This window comes from Chelonoidis abingdonii, chromosome 20 (assembly GCF_003597395.2).
Source record: "Chelonoidis abingdonii isolate Lonesome George chromosome 20, CheloAbing_2.0, whole genome shotgun sequence".
Lineage (NCBI taxonomy): Eukaryota > Metazoa > Chordata > Testudines > Testudinidae > Chelonoidis > Chelonoidis abingdonii.
The window spans coordinates 8509167-8526017 of NC_133788.1; the positions used below are offsets into that span (position 1 = coordinate 8509167).

The following is a 16851-nucleotide window of genomic DNA, read 5'->3' on the forward strand; positions in this document are numbered from 1 at the left end:
TTGCACAGTCTGAAAGACTTGAGGGTGACATGGAAGCCCCTGGGAATTGACACTTCCACACTCCAGAGGAAGTCCTTCAAACATCAGCCCTCCCCCTTCCCTCCTGTTTCTACCTCAGACCCCCAAGGCAGGACTCAGACAGGAGAAGGGGCAGGAATAATAGGAGGTGCCAGATGCAGTTCTCCACAGGCCAAGGTCAGGGCTCATCCAAACAGCCCCCGGGGCCAACACCTAACTTTTGAGGGTGTGCACGAGGACAGAGCACCAGGACTCAGTTTGGATCCTTACCCTCCCTTAATAAACTGGCTATCCCACTTCTACCGTGCTTGGTCCCAGATTACAACAGATTACTGGGTTCTGAGCATGATGGGGTGGGATATTCTATCCAGTTCTGTTCCCACTCACCTTCCTTGTCCCTCTTCAGGGACCCTTCTCACGAGCAACTCCTTTTCCAGGAAGTGCCTGGAGTTCAGGGGCAAGGGATTTTTCTTCCGATATTTCCTTATCGCCAAGGGTGGACTGTGACCTATTCTGGATCTGCGAGACCTCCATATATTCATCAATAAAGCCAGGTTTTGCATGGTCTCCCTAGCCTCTATCATTCCTTCCCTGGATCCGGGGGACTGGTATGCCACCCTTAACATGCAGGACGCTTACTTCCATATCTCCATTATCCCGCCCAGCAGATGGTTTCTTTGCTTTGCGGCCAGTGCTACCAGTTCATGGGGCTCCTGTTTGGGCTCTCAACAGCCCCCAGGGTGTTCACAAAGTGCATGGCACTCATGGCAGCCTTCCTCCATACCTGGACGACTGGCTCATCAAGACCAAGTCGCAGGCACAAGCAGAAGTGCATCTGGCCTTGGCCTGCACTACGTTCCTCAGGCTGGACGTGCCAGCAGTTCTGCTCCTTTCTGAACCATAGCCCGGGCTCCATTGTGGACGCTTTTCACCTCACGTGGATGAGTCACATGCTTCATGCATTCTCGCCCTTCCCTCTCATACAGAGTCCTCCTCAAGGTCCACCAGGACAGGGCTTCGTTGATCCTCATAGCACCAGCGTGGTCCACCGGCACTGGCTCACCACGCTGTTAAGCCTATAAGTCTACAGACCAGTAACCCTTCCCTTATGCCCGGACCTCATCACAGCAAGCTCCAGCAGCCCTACCTGGAGCATAGCATGGAAACTCCGTGATTGAACCTGTTGAAGCTCCAATGTTTTCACTCAGTGAGAGAAGTTCTCCTGTGAAGTAGGAAACCTTCCACTCAAGCCACATATCTGGCAAAGTGGAAGTGGTTTTCTATTTGGTCCCTGCAGAACGGTATCCCACCACAGCAAGCACCAGTTCCCCTCATTTTGGACTACTGACTGGACCTGAAGCAACAAGGGCTGGCAATATCATCTATAAAAGTGCTCCGGAGTGCCATCTCAGCCTTGCACCCAGGGGCAACAGGTTGATCAGTCTTCAGAAACGTCATGGTGGGCTGATTCCTCAATGGCTTGGACAGGCTTTACTCCCACGTGTGGCATTCCATTCCCCAGTGGGACCTCAGCCTGGTCCTGTCCACATTCATGGGCCCTCCATTTGAGCCCCCGGCCCTCTGCCCTCTCCCCTACATCTCTTGGAAGGTTGCCTTTTCTGGTGGCTATAACATTGGCCAGAAGAGTATCTGAGCGCTTACATCTGAACCCCCCTGTACTTTTACAAAGACAAGGTTCAGCTGCATCCTCACCATGCGTTTCTAACCCAAGGTGGTCTCCAGGTTTCATGTGAATCAGAACATATTTTTACTGGTCTTCTTCCCTAATCCTTATGCCACTGGCAGAGAGCAGATGCTCCATTCCTTGGAAGTCAGGCATGCCGTCACCTTCCACACTGAACGCACAAAGCCATTTCGTAAGTCACCACAGCTCTTCATTGCAATCGCCAAAAGGATGAGAAGGCTTCCCATCTCATCCCAGCGCATTTCGTAGTGGATCACATCCTGCATTAGAATGTGCTATGCCCTGGCCAAGGTTCCATCCCTGCCGTTGACGGCACACTCCGCAAGAGCTCAGGCTTCGTCTTCAGCTTTCCTCGTGCAGTTTCTTGTTCAAGACGTATGCAAGGCGGCAGTGTGGTTTTCCATCCACACCTTCACGTTGCACTATGCCATCACCCAACAAGCGAGGGCTGACGCAGCATTCAGCAGGGCAGTCCTACAATCAGCCAAGTGTTACGCCATTTGGTGAACTCCGACCCCTCCTCCAGAGAAACTGCTTGGGAGTCACCTACTGGAATGGAAATGAGCAAGCACTCGAACAAAAAACGATTTCCTACCTCTCGTAACTGTTATTCTTCAAGATGTGTGGCTCATGTCCATTTAAAATCCCACCCACCTCCCCTCTATCAGAGTCTTCTGGTAAGAAGGAACTGAGCAGGCAGTGGGTTGACAGCATCCTATATACACTGCCATGAGGGCACCACTACAGGAGGCTCCACTGCCAACCCAACAGGTACCGCTAGGGGAAAACCTTCTGATGATCGTGCATGCGGCATGCACACACACCTATTGAAGTGGACATGAGCAACACATCTCGAAGAACAACAGTTACGAGAGGTAGGTAACGGTTTTTTTTTTTTTTTTTCCCCACTGACGTTCTTGGTTTAAAAAAAAAAAAGTATGGGATTTGGTTAAAGAAAAATTTTTTTAAGTCCAAACTGAAAATTGTTGCCAAATTGTTTCTGGGGGTTCGCTGAAAAAACAAAGTTTTACACTAAAATGAAAATGTTTGTTTGTTTATTAGTTTGTTTGTTTTTGATAAGTCATTTTGCATTCAAAAAAAATGTTTCATGGAAGAAGTGATGTGCGGCTCTACTTACAATGTGTATATGAAATGCAAATAACTGCGTAAATACACATTAAATTGATAGATGACCATGTGAGAACATGAGATGCTTTTCCATTTTCCCTCTTCTAACCCAACTGCTTTTCCCACCTCCCCAGTGTTCCGCACTTTCCAAACTAAACGCCGAGGTAGCCTGCATTGCAGTTCACGATGAAAGTACCTATGTGGTTGGGACAGAGAAGGGGAGAATCTTTATGAACACAAGGAAAGAACTGCAAATGGATTTTCACAAGTTCTGCAGTAAGTACCCTCCTGGTGTGGGTTAGAATCCAGGTCCATGCTTGGTAACCAAGAGTGCGTTTCACATGATGCTGAGGTGAATGTAGAATGCTAGTGGCAAATTCAAATGATGTGTTTGGTTTCTTTGCTACTTTATTGTATGATGTTCATCTTCCATGTGGCAAGGCCACTGCTGGATAGCTTGGGCCCCTTTTCTGTAGCCAGCAGAGGCGGACTCTGCTCATGGTCACAACTTGCCTTCCTTCTTTGGTGGCTGTAGTACAGGACTGTAACTTGCCTTGGCTCCCTGCGAGCTGGATTCTGTTTTACACAAGTGCTTCTTTGTGCCACGCTGGCCATGTAAAGAGGCCTTCAAATGGATGCCAGTTACGTTCGCTCTTTCTTTGAGGCCCATTTTCACTGCCACAAAGGGCCCTTCATGTAAAGGAGAATTAGGCCCAGGGTGTTTGTTGGTTAGGGGCACTGGCAAAACACTTCCCTGCAGGGCATGAGAAGAAATGTTTGTTCTCTTACCTTTCGGTCCCCACCATGACCCCCTGCAAGTCGGCCTGCGGAGTGGCGAGGTCCCCGGGCGTCGGGTGGAATGACGATGCAGGCACTCTTGGCCATGCTTTCTTGGTCCCCATCCCAGAGGCTTAGCAAGACACTAGCATCAGCAAGGGGAAACCTGCAGGCAAATGGAGAACCATGTGAAGAGAGTCGGACATAAGTGTTACGCCATCCTCCTCTGTCTGTGTTATCTGTGCCAAGGCCCAGCATGTCCTTGTGAAGAGGTGACGTGGACACTGGGAAAGCAGGTTACCCCTCCCAGTCCCGAGCCAGCAGACCCAGCCACAGCCATCTCTCCTCCCGCCACCTCCCCGGAGGTCACTAAAGACTCAATTTCTTCTACAGTCCTTCCTTGCAGGGTGTAGGTAGCGCTCCTGATGTATTGTGCTTCAGCTCCCATGGAACTTGTTTCAGGATCATAAGAAAGTCATTTTCCTTTGTTAGGCCTTGGCTACACTGGCACTTTACAGCGCTGCAACTTTCTCGCTCAGGGGTGTGAAAAAACACACCCCTGAGCACAGCAAGTTAAAGCGCTGTAAAGCGCCAGTGTAAACAGTGCCCTAGTGCTGTAAGCTAATCCCCATGTTTAGGTGAAGTACCTGCAGCGCTGGCGCCACGACCATACTTGCACTTCAGAGTGCTGCTGCGGCAGCGCTGTACAGTTGCAAATGTAGCCATACCCTCAGTCTCTAAGGTGCCACAAGTACAGCTGTTCATTTTCCTTTCTCTTTCTTTGACACCATGGTAAAATAGAGCTAATCTTTGGGTCCAGAGGTTAAAGAAATGGCAGCCACTCCAGCCTGCTCGGTGTAAGGGTTATACACTGTTGTCTCTCCCGAAGTGATCTAGGTCACCATAACGCTGAGGCCCAGCTGAGATGGAACTACAGTGTAGGGTGGCCTGAGGTTTCCTGTAAGCCTCTTGCCTTGTCTCCCTATGTTTCAAGAGCTGCACTCACAGGGTGCAAGGACCTTAGGGAAAGGCACTGTCCTAAGGATCAGAAAAAGGTACCCTCCTTTGAATGCTGGAAGGTTTTGGGCTAGACTGTGGCTGTTAATTGCATGTATAGCCCTGGTCTTGCAAAGCCAGCACATGGGCAAAACAGTTGGTGGCACTAGCCCATTTCAAGAATGACTAGAAATAGCTTGCAGTGAGTCTGGCAACTTAAATTCATAACTCAGCTAGACACTAGAATCATGGTCTCAACAGAGTGGCTGGTTTTATGTCTCATTAAAAACAATTTGTAACCTCCTAATCCTCCTTTGTCCTCTGGTTGCAGAGGTGTTAATTGCCCGCTTCATTTGAATTGGTTTCTTGCAACATGTTAACACCTTCTGTGTAACATTCTGTCCCACGTTCTGTATAGCTGTGACACTCTGGTTACCTTTCCGAGACCTGAAGAATAGCTCTGTGATTCTGAAGCTTTTCTTCCACCAGCAGAAGGTAGTCCAGGACTCCAGTAAGAGAGATTCCCTCACCGTCCTTGTCTCTAAGTTTTGGAGAATTTCTGGGCTAGGTGCCCTATCTATCACACAGCAATTCTGTGCTTTTCATTCAGACAAAGTAGTATTGAGGACATCCCCTGTGCTCGCACCAAAGCTGAGCTCACTGAATCAGAGAATTGTTCTCCTTTCCTTTTTTCTGCTCCATGCCAATACAAGTGAAGAGAAAACCTGGACATAAATGACAGCCCTAAAGATCTACCCAAATTGGACCAGAGAATTCAGCAAACCAAACTCCCTATTTGCTATCACAAGTTGGAGGGGGAAAATTATTCAAAGATTTCACAGCATGATTCTCAGCAGCTGCTTTCTTAGAATGTTATAAGGCAAAGACATTTGCAGTTGGGAACCTTGAGAGCCACAGTATGGTGGCCACAGTCTGCTGATGGTAACTTTGATCCGTCAGACGCAGCCTTCAGGAGGTGTGTGCGACGTTTTCTGGTGCATGAATGGACTCACTCCTGTGGACACATGAGAACAGAATTACGCTCTATCACTATTATCTTCTTCCTTCCAGAATTTTTTTTGCCACTGGTCACATCCCATCAGTGCCAGGTCAGTGGGCATGTCTTAAATCCAAGAGAAAAATTTCTCTTATCAGTCAATTTCTTTCCTCCGAGATCTCAAGTCCACTAATCCGGATCCACCCTCAGTTTCAGGTTTTGGGTGTTGGCCTCTCTAATTGGACTAAATTGGACATCATATTTTTAGTTGTGTGCCTGCTTTATTTTAGAGTTTCACAGTTAATGTTATGATCAGTACTTTGGCTTTTGGAGGACTCTGGCAAACAGGAAGTGGGTAGGCCAGTAGCAAAGGGCAGCTCATGACTGACGGCTCTGTACGCCTCTGCACACTGCAGGGAAGGGACTCAACCTATCTGTGCCAGATTGGTGGATTTACAATTTCTTAGAAAATAAATTGACAGGAAAGAGACATTATCTTTTTCTCTTGCAATGCCAGAGAGAAGATGAAATTGCAATGCACTGCTGGACAGTGTCAGTAAAGAAGCAAGGTCAATGCTTTCCTTTTTCAAGCCAGTGGAGTGCAAGCATATTGCAGAGGCAATGTAGTTTATTGCAGTTTGCCAGCTGATCAACTCCCCACACCCTGCCCTCTTTCTCGTGCCATTTCCTGCAGGGGCCTTTTTCAGAATGTGGCTGCTCTCCTGCTCTGTTCTTTACCTATAGGTGAAATGCTGCTGCAGATGATGCAAGGATTGTGGAGGGAAGGCAATTTAAAAGAATGTACTGGTGGCCAGCGTCTGCTGCTAGGAAGAAAGGCCTATGAACAGGAAACCTAAATCTCCTGTCTCTGAGCCCATGATCACTGTGGCGGAGGATGTCTTTGGCACACAAGCTAGTGCTTTGCTCTCACTTTCTCATCTCCTTGCAAGAACAAGAGAAATTCCTGGCAGGAAGAGTTCATTTTGTTTGTATCTCCTAGGTAGGCCTTACAGGGTAAATAATTGTAAGAGAACAGGCTGCTGTTCTGTATGATGCACACCTTGTTAGTCACTGAGGGAAGCCCTCTGGTTGCTACTAGGGTGGTTTGAGGGTGCTTGGTAGTCATTAAAACATGGAGATATACCTTTCTATCTCATAGAACTGGAAGGGACCTTGAAGGTCATTGAGTCCAGTCTCCTGCCTTCACTAGCAGGACCAAGTACTGATTTTGCCTCAGGTCCCTAAATGGCTGCCTCAGGGATTGATCTTACAACCCTGGGTTTAACAGGCCAATGCTCAAACCACTGAGCTATCTCTCCCCTGCTTCAGTCAGTCAGTCACTCACTCTTCCTCTCCCACAGCTGTGAGATGCCACCACCCACAGTGAATGTTCCAATCTAACACTGAGACCAGTCATTCCCTCCTGGCTTTTGGTGGCTCAAGGCACAGCCCCATCCTGTTGCCCATCTCCTGTTCCCATGATGGCACTACTCTCAGTTGCGCTACTTATGATGAACCCAAAGCCTGATGCTGCTGTGTCCTGCCCTGACGTGATGCTCTGGTCCCAGTGCTCCTTCGGTAATCTTGAGTGGTGAGGCAAGGAAGGGGCTTGAAACGTGAGGAAATCTGTTCCTACCATCAGCACACAGCTGCTAAACTCAAACCATTTGTTCTTCTGCTGCTGGATTTCTGAAGTAGGACATATATCCTGCCTGGGTCTGGAATGAGTGCCTGTGCTGCATCACAACTAATGATGGTTTCAGAGGGAGATAGGAAGTCAGACACAAATGGAGAGCAGATTTTTTTTTTTTTTTTTTTTTTTTGCACATGCTGGCTGCACTAAATACTAAAGTCTCGTGTAATAGAAATTAGGTGGCAAAAATAAACTGTGTGTGTGTGCCTGTTGTTGATGGAAATAGTATTTGTGCTTAATACGCTGGAGAAATTGCTCAGGAACAGTTGATGCTCGGGAAAATATTAGCCTTATAAAGCTGCCAGGGTCAGTGTCTGCTTGGATTATTCCCTGCATCTGTGCCAACTGTACCAGCAAAGTGTGCCTGGGGTCTAATCTAACTTGTGCACTTGGCTTTGTGGAAGATTTCTCCCTTCCTCTATTGGTATTCTCTCATTCTGGGGTGGGGAGGCTGAGATCTTTCACTCTGGTTTATTGTAATCTGAGAAATCCACCCTTTGATAACTATCAGTCTCAAGCTTTTTAATTTTCCAAGTGAGCCTTTGCCTGGCATGAGGCATTTAGAAAGGGTTGCAGGTGTCTACATCCCATTCACACCACATATGTGGACCGATTCAGAGGTGAAGCGTAATGTAGAAGGTGTAAAAAATAGATTGGTCTGGAGTAGGAAGCTAAATGTTCTATATTAAAAAACCAAATTGGTCATTCTGTGGTTCCCATTGCCTGAAGGTTGCCAGTGAATCTATCAATCATAGATAATAAACTACTCTTGTATTAGGTCAAATTGAAATCTACCTTTATAGAGGCAGCCCAAGGCACCTGAAGTTTAATCTAAGCTCTTTCTCCCTTCAATTTAATTTCCTGTGTTGTAAAAATGGAACCATAACTGGTATGAAATACAAAGTTTTGATGATGGGGTTCTGACTGCACAGCAGATGCTTGAGATGGGGTGAAATCTGATAACTGCCTTGAATTTTAAAGGGCCACGCTTTTCTCCACTAGAGAAGGCTCTTCCAGCTGGCATGCATTGTAAAGCATCCCTGAAAATGCCTCTGATTTATAGTCTAGTTGCCCCATTAGAAAGGATCTAAAATAATCTAAAGCAGACATCACTGAAAGTTATAAGAAGCCTGTTATCTACTGAGCAGTGTTTCTGAGCACACAGACCTCACTTGAGCATGCTCATTTAGTGCAGCCTTCCCTGAAATATTAAGGGGAATTGGCAATTATAAAGGTGAAATGTCAATAAAAGAGAATTAATGTCTAGTCGGGATGGGAGAGCCTTAGAAGGGTTTGATCGTTAAATGACTGCTTAGCAGAAAGAACCGAAAACTTTTCAAGTGAGCATCTCCCCCCACATCCTTCCTCGCCCTAATGAGAAACTGTCTAGAACGTATTGTAAACAAAATGTGTTTCTTGCTCGAGGAGAGCTTCAGGCTGGCAACTCCTTCCATCGTTGCAAGGTGTGATGTCCAGGGGCACTGGCAGATTCTCTTCGTCATTTCCCATTCTCTATGCTCTTCAAGATTCTCTGTTGTTCTCTCTCCTGCTGAATGCAAACTAAGGTTGTTCATTCCTCAATATATGTAAAATTGAGTGGGAAATGTTGTTGTAGCTATCAGAGGTGGCCGGCACTTGCTAGTGGGTGCTCAACACCGCCCACCAAGGGGACAATTGTTTGCCATGGTATTGGATGGTTGGATTTGCCCTCCTCACTTACACCACGCCAGCCACTTTACTTTAAAGTGCAGAGCAGTTAATGAAAGGCAAATTCCTGTTGAAAAACCAGACAAATGCTTCAGAGACCAAAGGAGTTTGTGAGAAATGTTGCTGGAAGAAACACAACAAGCGAGGGGCCAGTTGTCCTCTTGCGTACAGCAGCAGAAGCAGGGAATAATCAGTGGGACTACATGCTGGTGAGACCAGAATCCGTCCCATGGATGAGGCCCTCCCCACTGGGGACTCGGACATGGCCCTTTGCTCTGGGCCTAGCACATGGAAGGGGCACTCACTAGCAGGAGGAAGACTTTAGGAGGGCCTTGCTTTGTTCATTATCCGCTTCTTTGGCCTGATGGTAACTCTGGCCTGAACCTTCTAGAGCAGAGCTGATGGTCTTCAGAGAAGCTGCTTCTATCCCCCTGCCCACATTCTGGTTGGAAGGAGAGCTATTGTGATGCAGGATCTTGAGTGTGAAGGTAAAGAGGCTCAGAGAGGCCTCTTTCCCACCTACTTTCATGTAGAACTACTAGCCAAGTCTTAGTTTTATGCAGGCCTTGCACTTGCACTATTGAAGTCAAGGGGAGTTTTTCCACTGACTTCATTGGGGCACAAGCAAGGCTGTATTACCACATTCCCCTGGTTAGGGGCTCCTTGGGTCACTGCTGAAAACTGCCCAAACTCCACTGCAGTTAAAGAGAAACATACTGATTTACATCAGCTGAGGATTGGGCCCCAGGTCTTCTGCTTGGCCTGGGATGAGATGGCTGGTGGTGCAAGCTGAATTTCTGGAGCAGTTTTGAGCTGATTGAGATGAGGACTGCTTTTGTGTGTGGGGACATTGTCTGTTCAGTCTGTATGGTGAGCGTGTGCCTCCTGGATTTGTACAGCCGCATTTCTATCTGACGGCTTTCTCTTGTCAGAAGTTTCTCTGGCAGCTAAAAACTGAAGCAGGTGTATTAGGAACAGCAGATAAGACTCCGAAATCTCCTGATCGGTATGTTCCAAATCCCAGTGTGCAATGTGGAAACCCAGCATCCATTCTGTGCTCGCTTTTGATGGTGCAGCTGTTAACTCTGGGACTTCAACACCATTCGAAGTCACTGACGCCAGCCTAAAAGAAGAGAAGGGCATAGAAGGAGAGAACCTTTAATCCAGTTTGTGATGAGCAGCTGGGGCATTTCTTAGCAGTTAAGCAGGTGCAGTATTTGCCAGCAAAGAAAGGGCAGCCCAGGCCTTAGAGACAAAAAAACCACTCAAGGTTGCAGCAAAATGCTCACTGAGCTCAGGAAGGTGGAAGAGACCCGGGTGGACAATGCAAACACAACTAGCAGGCGCTGACCTGAGGAGCTAGTCATCCCATGCGTGTCACTGAGGTACTTTTCTGTTGGATTACTGTGGAATTGTGCTAGGCTTCTACAGAGTGTTTTGAGGCTTGGTACAGCTTGATCGGAGAGATAGCAGACAACTTGAGAGAGCTGTAAAATGCAGCTGGAAACATTAAAGTCTGTTCTAAGTTAACTTCATGAAAAGCTTGTTTTTTTTTGTTTTTTTGTTTTGTTTTTTTGAAACAATAAAGGCTTGAACATCAAATACTGAGGAAGACATGAAAAGGTCCTGCTGTCTGTTGGCTTTCTCCCCACGTATAGCTTCGTTTTCCCCCCCTCGCCCACTTCCTATTATTGTAGTATCTTCTAAAAAGATGGAAAATTACATTTCTTTTCCTAATGGCTTCATCCTTTTCCCACTTGACAAGTATTGAGTCCTTCTAGGGTATGCAGATGTGTATGCATGCACCTCTGGTATTTTTAGGGGGGCAGAGACACTTAATAGAATAGAATATCAGGGTTGGAAGGGACCTCAGGAGGTCATCTAGTCCAACCCCCTGCCCAAAGCAGGACCAATCCACAACTAAATCATGCCAGCCAGGGCTTTGTCAACCCTGATCTTAAAAATCTCTAAGGAAGGAGATTCCACCACCTCCCTAGGTAACCCATTCCAGTGCTTCACCACCCTCCTAGTGAAAAAGTTTTTCCTAATATCCAACCTAAACCTCCCCCACTGCAACTTGAGACCATTACTCCTTATTCTGTCATCTGCTACCACTGAGAACAGTCTAGATCCATCCTCTTTGGAACCCCCTTTCAGGTAGTTGAAAGCAGCTATCAAATCCCCCCTCATTCTTCTCTTCTGCAGACTAAACAATCCCAGTTCCCTCAGCCTCTCCTCATAAGTCATGTGCTCCAGCCCCCTAATCGTTTTTGTTGCTCTCTGCTGGACTCTTTCCAGTTTTTCCATATCCTTCTTGTAGTGTGGGGCCCAAAACTGGACACAGTACTCCAGATGAGGCCTCACCAATTGTCCCAGGTGCACATGCTCATAGTAAGAGATGGTCTCAACCCTGAAGAGCTTGCCTAAGACAAAACATAATGAAAGGGTGGGAGAAAGGAGGTGTGGAACTGAGGGATGGACAAATAAAGTGACTTGCCCAGGCTCGCAGAGGAATGAACTCAGGTGTCTCGAGTCCTAGGGCTTGTCTACATGACCACGTAGTTAATGGCAAGCTGTGGTGTGAATCTACCCTACGCTAGCCCGGTGTGCGCTAAATGCCCATGTGGACCCTGTTGCTGTGAAACGAGTAGATCTGAGTACACTAGGGAACTGGGCGATAGAGTCCCATAGACGGATAGGGTAGATTTATACCCCGGCTTGCCACAGACTTTTTTGTGGACAAGCCCATTGTCTAATAATTTGAACGTCCTTCCGCTCCACGGAACAGTTCTGCTTCGGCTGAGGAGTGGATTAAGTGAGTGTAAAGGTTTTTGGTTTTTTTTCCCTCCAGTATCTCTTATTTCCGATCCTGTGTCTGCAGGAATGTGCTCATCTCTCAGGCTTAGGTTACGCTAACGCCCGCTGCAGAGCCGAATGGTGCTCGGATGTGTGTATGAACCTCTCATTGGTTTTGGTGCACTAAACAAAATGGCGCCCGCCTCTTATCATTGTTTGTTATAGTCTTGTTGCCAGTGTGGCACCTTAGTTAGTTTGGATTTATTTAGATTGAAATCAGCTGCAGGCACCCAGCCGCTTTGGCTAGAATCACAGTCCACAGCCAGCAGCACAACGCTCCTTGTCCCAGCTCACGTAATGGAGAATAGTTGGTGTTCTGAGAGTCCGATGTCTGCTCTGACCTTGGTTACTGAAATGAGGGAGTAGTGAGTCCCTTGTTCTACCTGACTTTATCAGCACGAGCAATCTCCCCCGTACTGTTACCACCAGGCCTCCTGATGATGAGCAACGGGGTGAGTACTAGTGCAGTCAGTACTTTAGTGTTCAGTGGCCTTTCTCTCCCTTGTGTTGTCCCGACCTTCCTGCGCCCACTCTCTGTTACTGCGTCCTCTCTTGTTTCCAGCATTGGAGTTGCACTGGGATAATTAATTAGCAGGAGATTGCCCAAAAGTGCAGACACTGCTGAAGTGTCTCAGTGATTTCCTGCCCCTCTCAGTCCTTCCTGAGGTATTGCAAGGATTATTTAACGTGTCCAATGTGCTTTGAAATCCTCAAATGAAGAGGTGTTGTATCAGGCCCTTGTCTGCATGTGGAAGTTACGCCGGCTCCGCTTAAATGGGTTTAAAATCCAATTTAGCTAAATCGGCGCAAATCCTCGTGTGGACAGATTTATTGTTGGGTTGGTATGTCCTTCTACCTGTACTGATGCTCGAAAAACTTGTGTAATCCAGGCTTAAATTAGTCGTCGAGTGGTTCTGGACCACCTTAATTGTGTCAATTTAGAATCTCACCTTTAGTTAAACCGGTGAAACTTTGGGTTCACTGGGTTAAAGTGTAAATATATTATTATTGTTAATGATCCATAGGAAAGCGGAACCTCAAATGTTGAGAAGAGTCCCTCTCTCTGTTATAGGGATGTTCATTGTGTTTACATGGTCTGCTCTCTCTGTCTGTCCCATACTCCCAGACTGTTTGTGCTTCGTCACTTTGGTTGCCTTCCACATGGTACTGAGCATCTGGGACTCTTGGATCGGAAGCAGGTCACTGTAACTCGAGCTTCATTTATCAACATATATTCTGGTTATTGCCCTGCTGCATTATGTGGCTGGTGTTTAATCACAGCTGGCTTGAAAAAGCAATAGCTCAGTTTCCTATTTGCATAGAGGATTGTTACAGACAAAAGCAGAAGGGATCTATCAGTTCCTCCTTAAGCAATCAAACAGCATCCGGGCACATCACTGGCAAGAGTCTGCAGAGTACAATGAAAGAATTAGTCCTTTGCCATCAAAAATCCCTAGTGAATAGGTTTAGAATGTATGGCAATAATGTGTTTGTGGTCGTTAATTTTCTGTGCGTTTAGAGATGCAAGGAAATTGTTGCTGGAGATACGCTTTAGCTGAGGTTTAATGGGGGAAATTAGCAGGGAATCGCTGGTATTACAGAGCTGCGCAACACTGAGGAGTAAGAAAGCCTTCAAGCAAGGGGGATTTGCTTTTCAGAAAAACTGAGGGCTAAGCAGATTAAATCCAGTGAAAGGAAGTACACTGGCCAATTAATCACAATAGTTTCAGTGAAGCTGTGTGTGAGAAATCAGGAAAAGGGGCTGGCATATCCGGGATTGGTGCTGGGCGGGTGAGTTCTGGCCCTTTCATGGTTGGAAGGGGAGAACACTGAAAGTTCTGAACCTTTCTCTGTCCTATGGTGGTGGCTGGACTCTATCTTTCGTCCAGTGTAGTGGGGGAGGATGTGGGATAGGGAATGGATGTAGCAGGGGCGTTGGAGCTGTTTTAATATTTGTATGGTGTAAAGTATTGTTTAAATCAGTGGCACTGAGAGGCTCTCTGTCTTCTATGTATTGGAGTTTCTTTTCCTGGCTTCCCATGCTCTTGTAACTCCTCCGTGGCTTTTTGGAATTCTGCAGGATTTTCTGTCATTTACAAAAACCCAAACCAATCTGTTGGGAGAGAAGATAATTTAAACAAAACTTTAATGCAATAAATGAAGGGGGCTGTATGGTCTCTGTGATGTAGAAAGTGACATTGCGGTGCCTTCTTGCAGTCCTGCTTCAAAGTGCCTTGCTACTGACTGACTGCTGCTGCTTTGGTGGTTTGCAAGGCCTTGTCTACACTCTGATGACAAAGGTCTCTAACTGTCCATTGGTGGATGGCCTAGCTCAGCTAGGACTTAGGGCGCGTAGTATAGACGTGCCCTATCGGAGCGTTAAAATCGATTGCTCGGGGATCAAAATATCGCATCTGGTCTGGACGCGATATCTCGATCCCAGAGCATGCTTAGATCGATTCCGGAACTCCAGCTAGACGACCGGACTTCCGGATTCGACACGGCGAGCCGCGCGGATCGATCCCGCGCGGTGAAGACGGGTGAGTAAATCGATTTTAGATATTCGATTTCAGCTACGCTATTCTCGTAGCTGAAATTGCGTATCTAAAATCGATTTAATCTCGCAGTGTAGACCTGGCCTTAGGTGACCTTACCAGTGTGTCCTCTAGACCTGCTCTGAGCAAGGGTATCAAAAGCCTGCTGGGACATTTTCTTGGGGCTCCCAGGAGTGCGGGTCACCTTGTTAAACCCCTGCTTCAGCGAGAGAGAGGTGCTGGTACTGAACTGGGGGATGGCTCCCTGTCTCCCCAGTCTGTGAGCTACCCCTGACAAACTTCTCAGAACTCTGCCAGCCTTGACTTTGCCTTGCAGGTAACACTTGGTGCACCCCAGTTCTGGAGCCCCCTGGAAGAGCGGTACCTTGCGGTATCCAGTCCCTGGATACACGTTAATTACCAAGTCTGCTGCCTCCAAAGAGACACTGTACTCACCATCTTTCTTGCTTCCACTAAGAATTCACACTTTGTGATTCAAACAAAGAGAAGTTTATTTACAAAGATAGAGATTCAAGTGACACTGAGTAAGAGTAAAAACAACAAGGAGTCCTTGTGGCACCTTAGAGACAAACCAATTTATTTGGGCATAAGCTTTCGTGGACTATAAGCATTCTAGTCCATGAAAGCCTGTGCCCAAATAAATTGGTTAGTCTCTAAGGTGCCACAAGGACTCCTCATTGTTTCTGCTGATACAGACTAACACGACTTCCACTCGGAAACCTGAGAGAGAGTAGTAGAAACAGGTATGATTACAATTAAAGCAAAAGTTATAACATGCTTCTAAGAGACTAAACACCACTTTAGCAGGATGCAATCTTTGTCTAAGTTACATCTCTCATCTAAAGTGACCTCTCAGCATCTCCAGTCCCCTGGGCCAGGATCCAGCTTTCCAGGATCCAAAATGCACTGTCTGTTTTGTTCCCTCCATCATGGACCACCAAGAGGTTCCCTTTGCCTGAACTATAAGGAAGAGGAATCTTTGAAAGGTATCCATTTGCTGTGTACCCATAGACAAAGTTCTTTTCTCCTGCTCTATGTTCCTTGGGGTGCTGATGCCAGATCGTCTTTCTCATTCTCCTTTAAATTCCTTTCCCTTTTAAGTTAATATGTGAATGAAGCTTGCTTTGTGTTTAGTTGCACAATGTCTGATTTACATTGGAGAACGAGGCAGACGGGTAAATCGACATTCCTTTGTCTGGGAAAAAATGTGTTTATTTGCCCTGCCTGGTCACATATAGTTTAAGGGTGTTCTTAGTAAGTACCTATTTCGTGAATAACATGCATATGCACATCCTGCAATGCTGATGGTGGCAGATAGGGGATAAGCTTTTGACCCTCTACATGACGTTGTTTATGGATAAATACTGCGACAGCAATGTGTTAGGTGTACAGGGCTGATAGGAGTTGCTGTTTGTGGGGGAGGAATAGCTCAGTGGTTTGAGCATTGGCCTGCTAAACCCAGGGTTTCAGTTCAATTCTTGAGGGGGCCATTTAGGGAACTGGGGCAAAAATCTGTCTGGGGATTGGTCATGCTTTGAGCACGGGGTTGGACTAGATGACCTCCTGAGGTCCCTTCCATCCCTGATATTCTATGTCTAATTCTATGTCTATGACAGTAAACCCTTTGTCACTGGGCGTTGAGAGGCTCTTATGATCGTACATTTCCACCATAGCTACCACCAACCAGCACTCATAGCGCAAAGGTGGGGAAGTTTTTCCTCAAAGCTGCTGAATGCACAATTGTCATTAATTTACAATGGGAACTGGGTGTCCAGATCCCCTAGGCAGATGGGAAAATCCCACCCTTCATGGGTAACTTGTTGTGCTCAGATAGAAGTAACGTGGTGCATCTGCATTTTGTTGTCCTTTTGCTCAGGGATGGATTTAAACCCAGCATTAGTGGTCCAGTGGTATGTAGGGACTTGAGCAGCCCTTGTGGACTGGGGACACTGTGGGGCTGAACATCTGGGGAGCTGAGCGGCTGCAGCCATCGCTGATGTTCGCTGGAATTGTGGGCACCCTGAGCTTTTGAAAACCAAGCCCTTGTTGTTTTAAACCGGAGTCATTTGGGAGCTCACTCCAGAATGCTTGACAATCAAAACTCCCAGTGACCTTGACTCCAGTGCATGTCATGGTCAACTGAGGGTGATGGGGGGAACCACCGTCACCAAAACCCTCCCCTTCCTCCAGGCATTTCCACTTTCTCTTTCTTTTTGCTTTTCCTTCAGGAGGTCAGCAGAGGAAAGAGCAGGATGCAGATTTCCAGAAGAAGGCAAAGGACTGTGGCCGGAGCATCCCGAGGGTCTCCCCGCATCAAGGATCAGACATTTACCTACTCAGGAAGATGGTAGAGGAAGTGTTTGATGTGCTTTATAGTAAGAATCTTTACCATTCCATTTGGGTTCTTTTTGATGGGACT

At 46.9% G+C, this 16851-nt stretch overlaps 1 protein-coding gene across 4 annotated transcripts in view; it reads left to right on the top strand.

Moving 5' to 3' along the window:
• GTF2IRD1 (GTF2I repeat domain containing 1) overlaps positions 1-16851 on the top strand; it is a 174848-nt gene that overhangs the window by 67120 nt on the left and 90877 nt on the right. For all 4 annotated transcript variants that reach the window (XM_075073922.1, XM_032786946.2, XM_032786950.2 and 1 more), the window contains exons 3-4: positions 2986-3127; positions 16661-16807. In XM_075073922.1, the coding sequence (XP_074930023.1) occupies positions 2986-3127; positions 16661-16807 (289 nt within the window). The remainder of the gene's footprint in view (positions 1-2985; positions 3128-16660; positions 16808-16851) is intronic.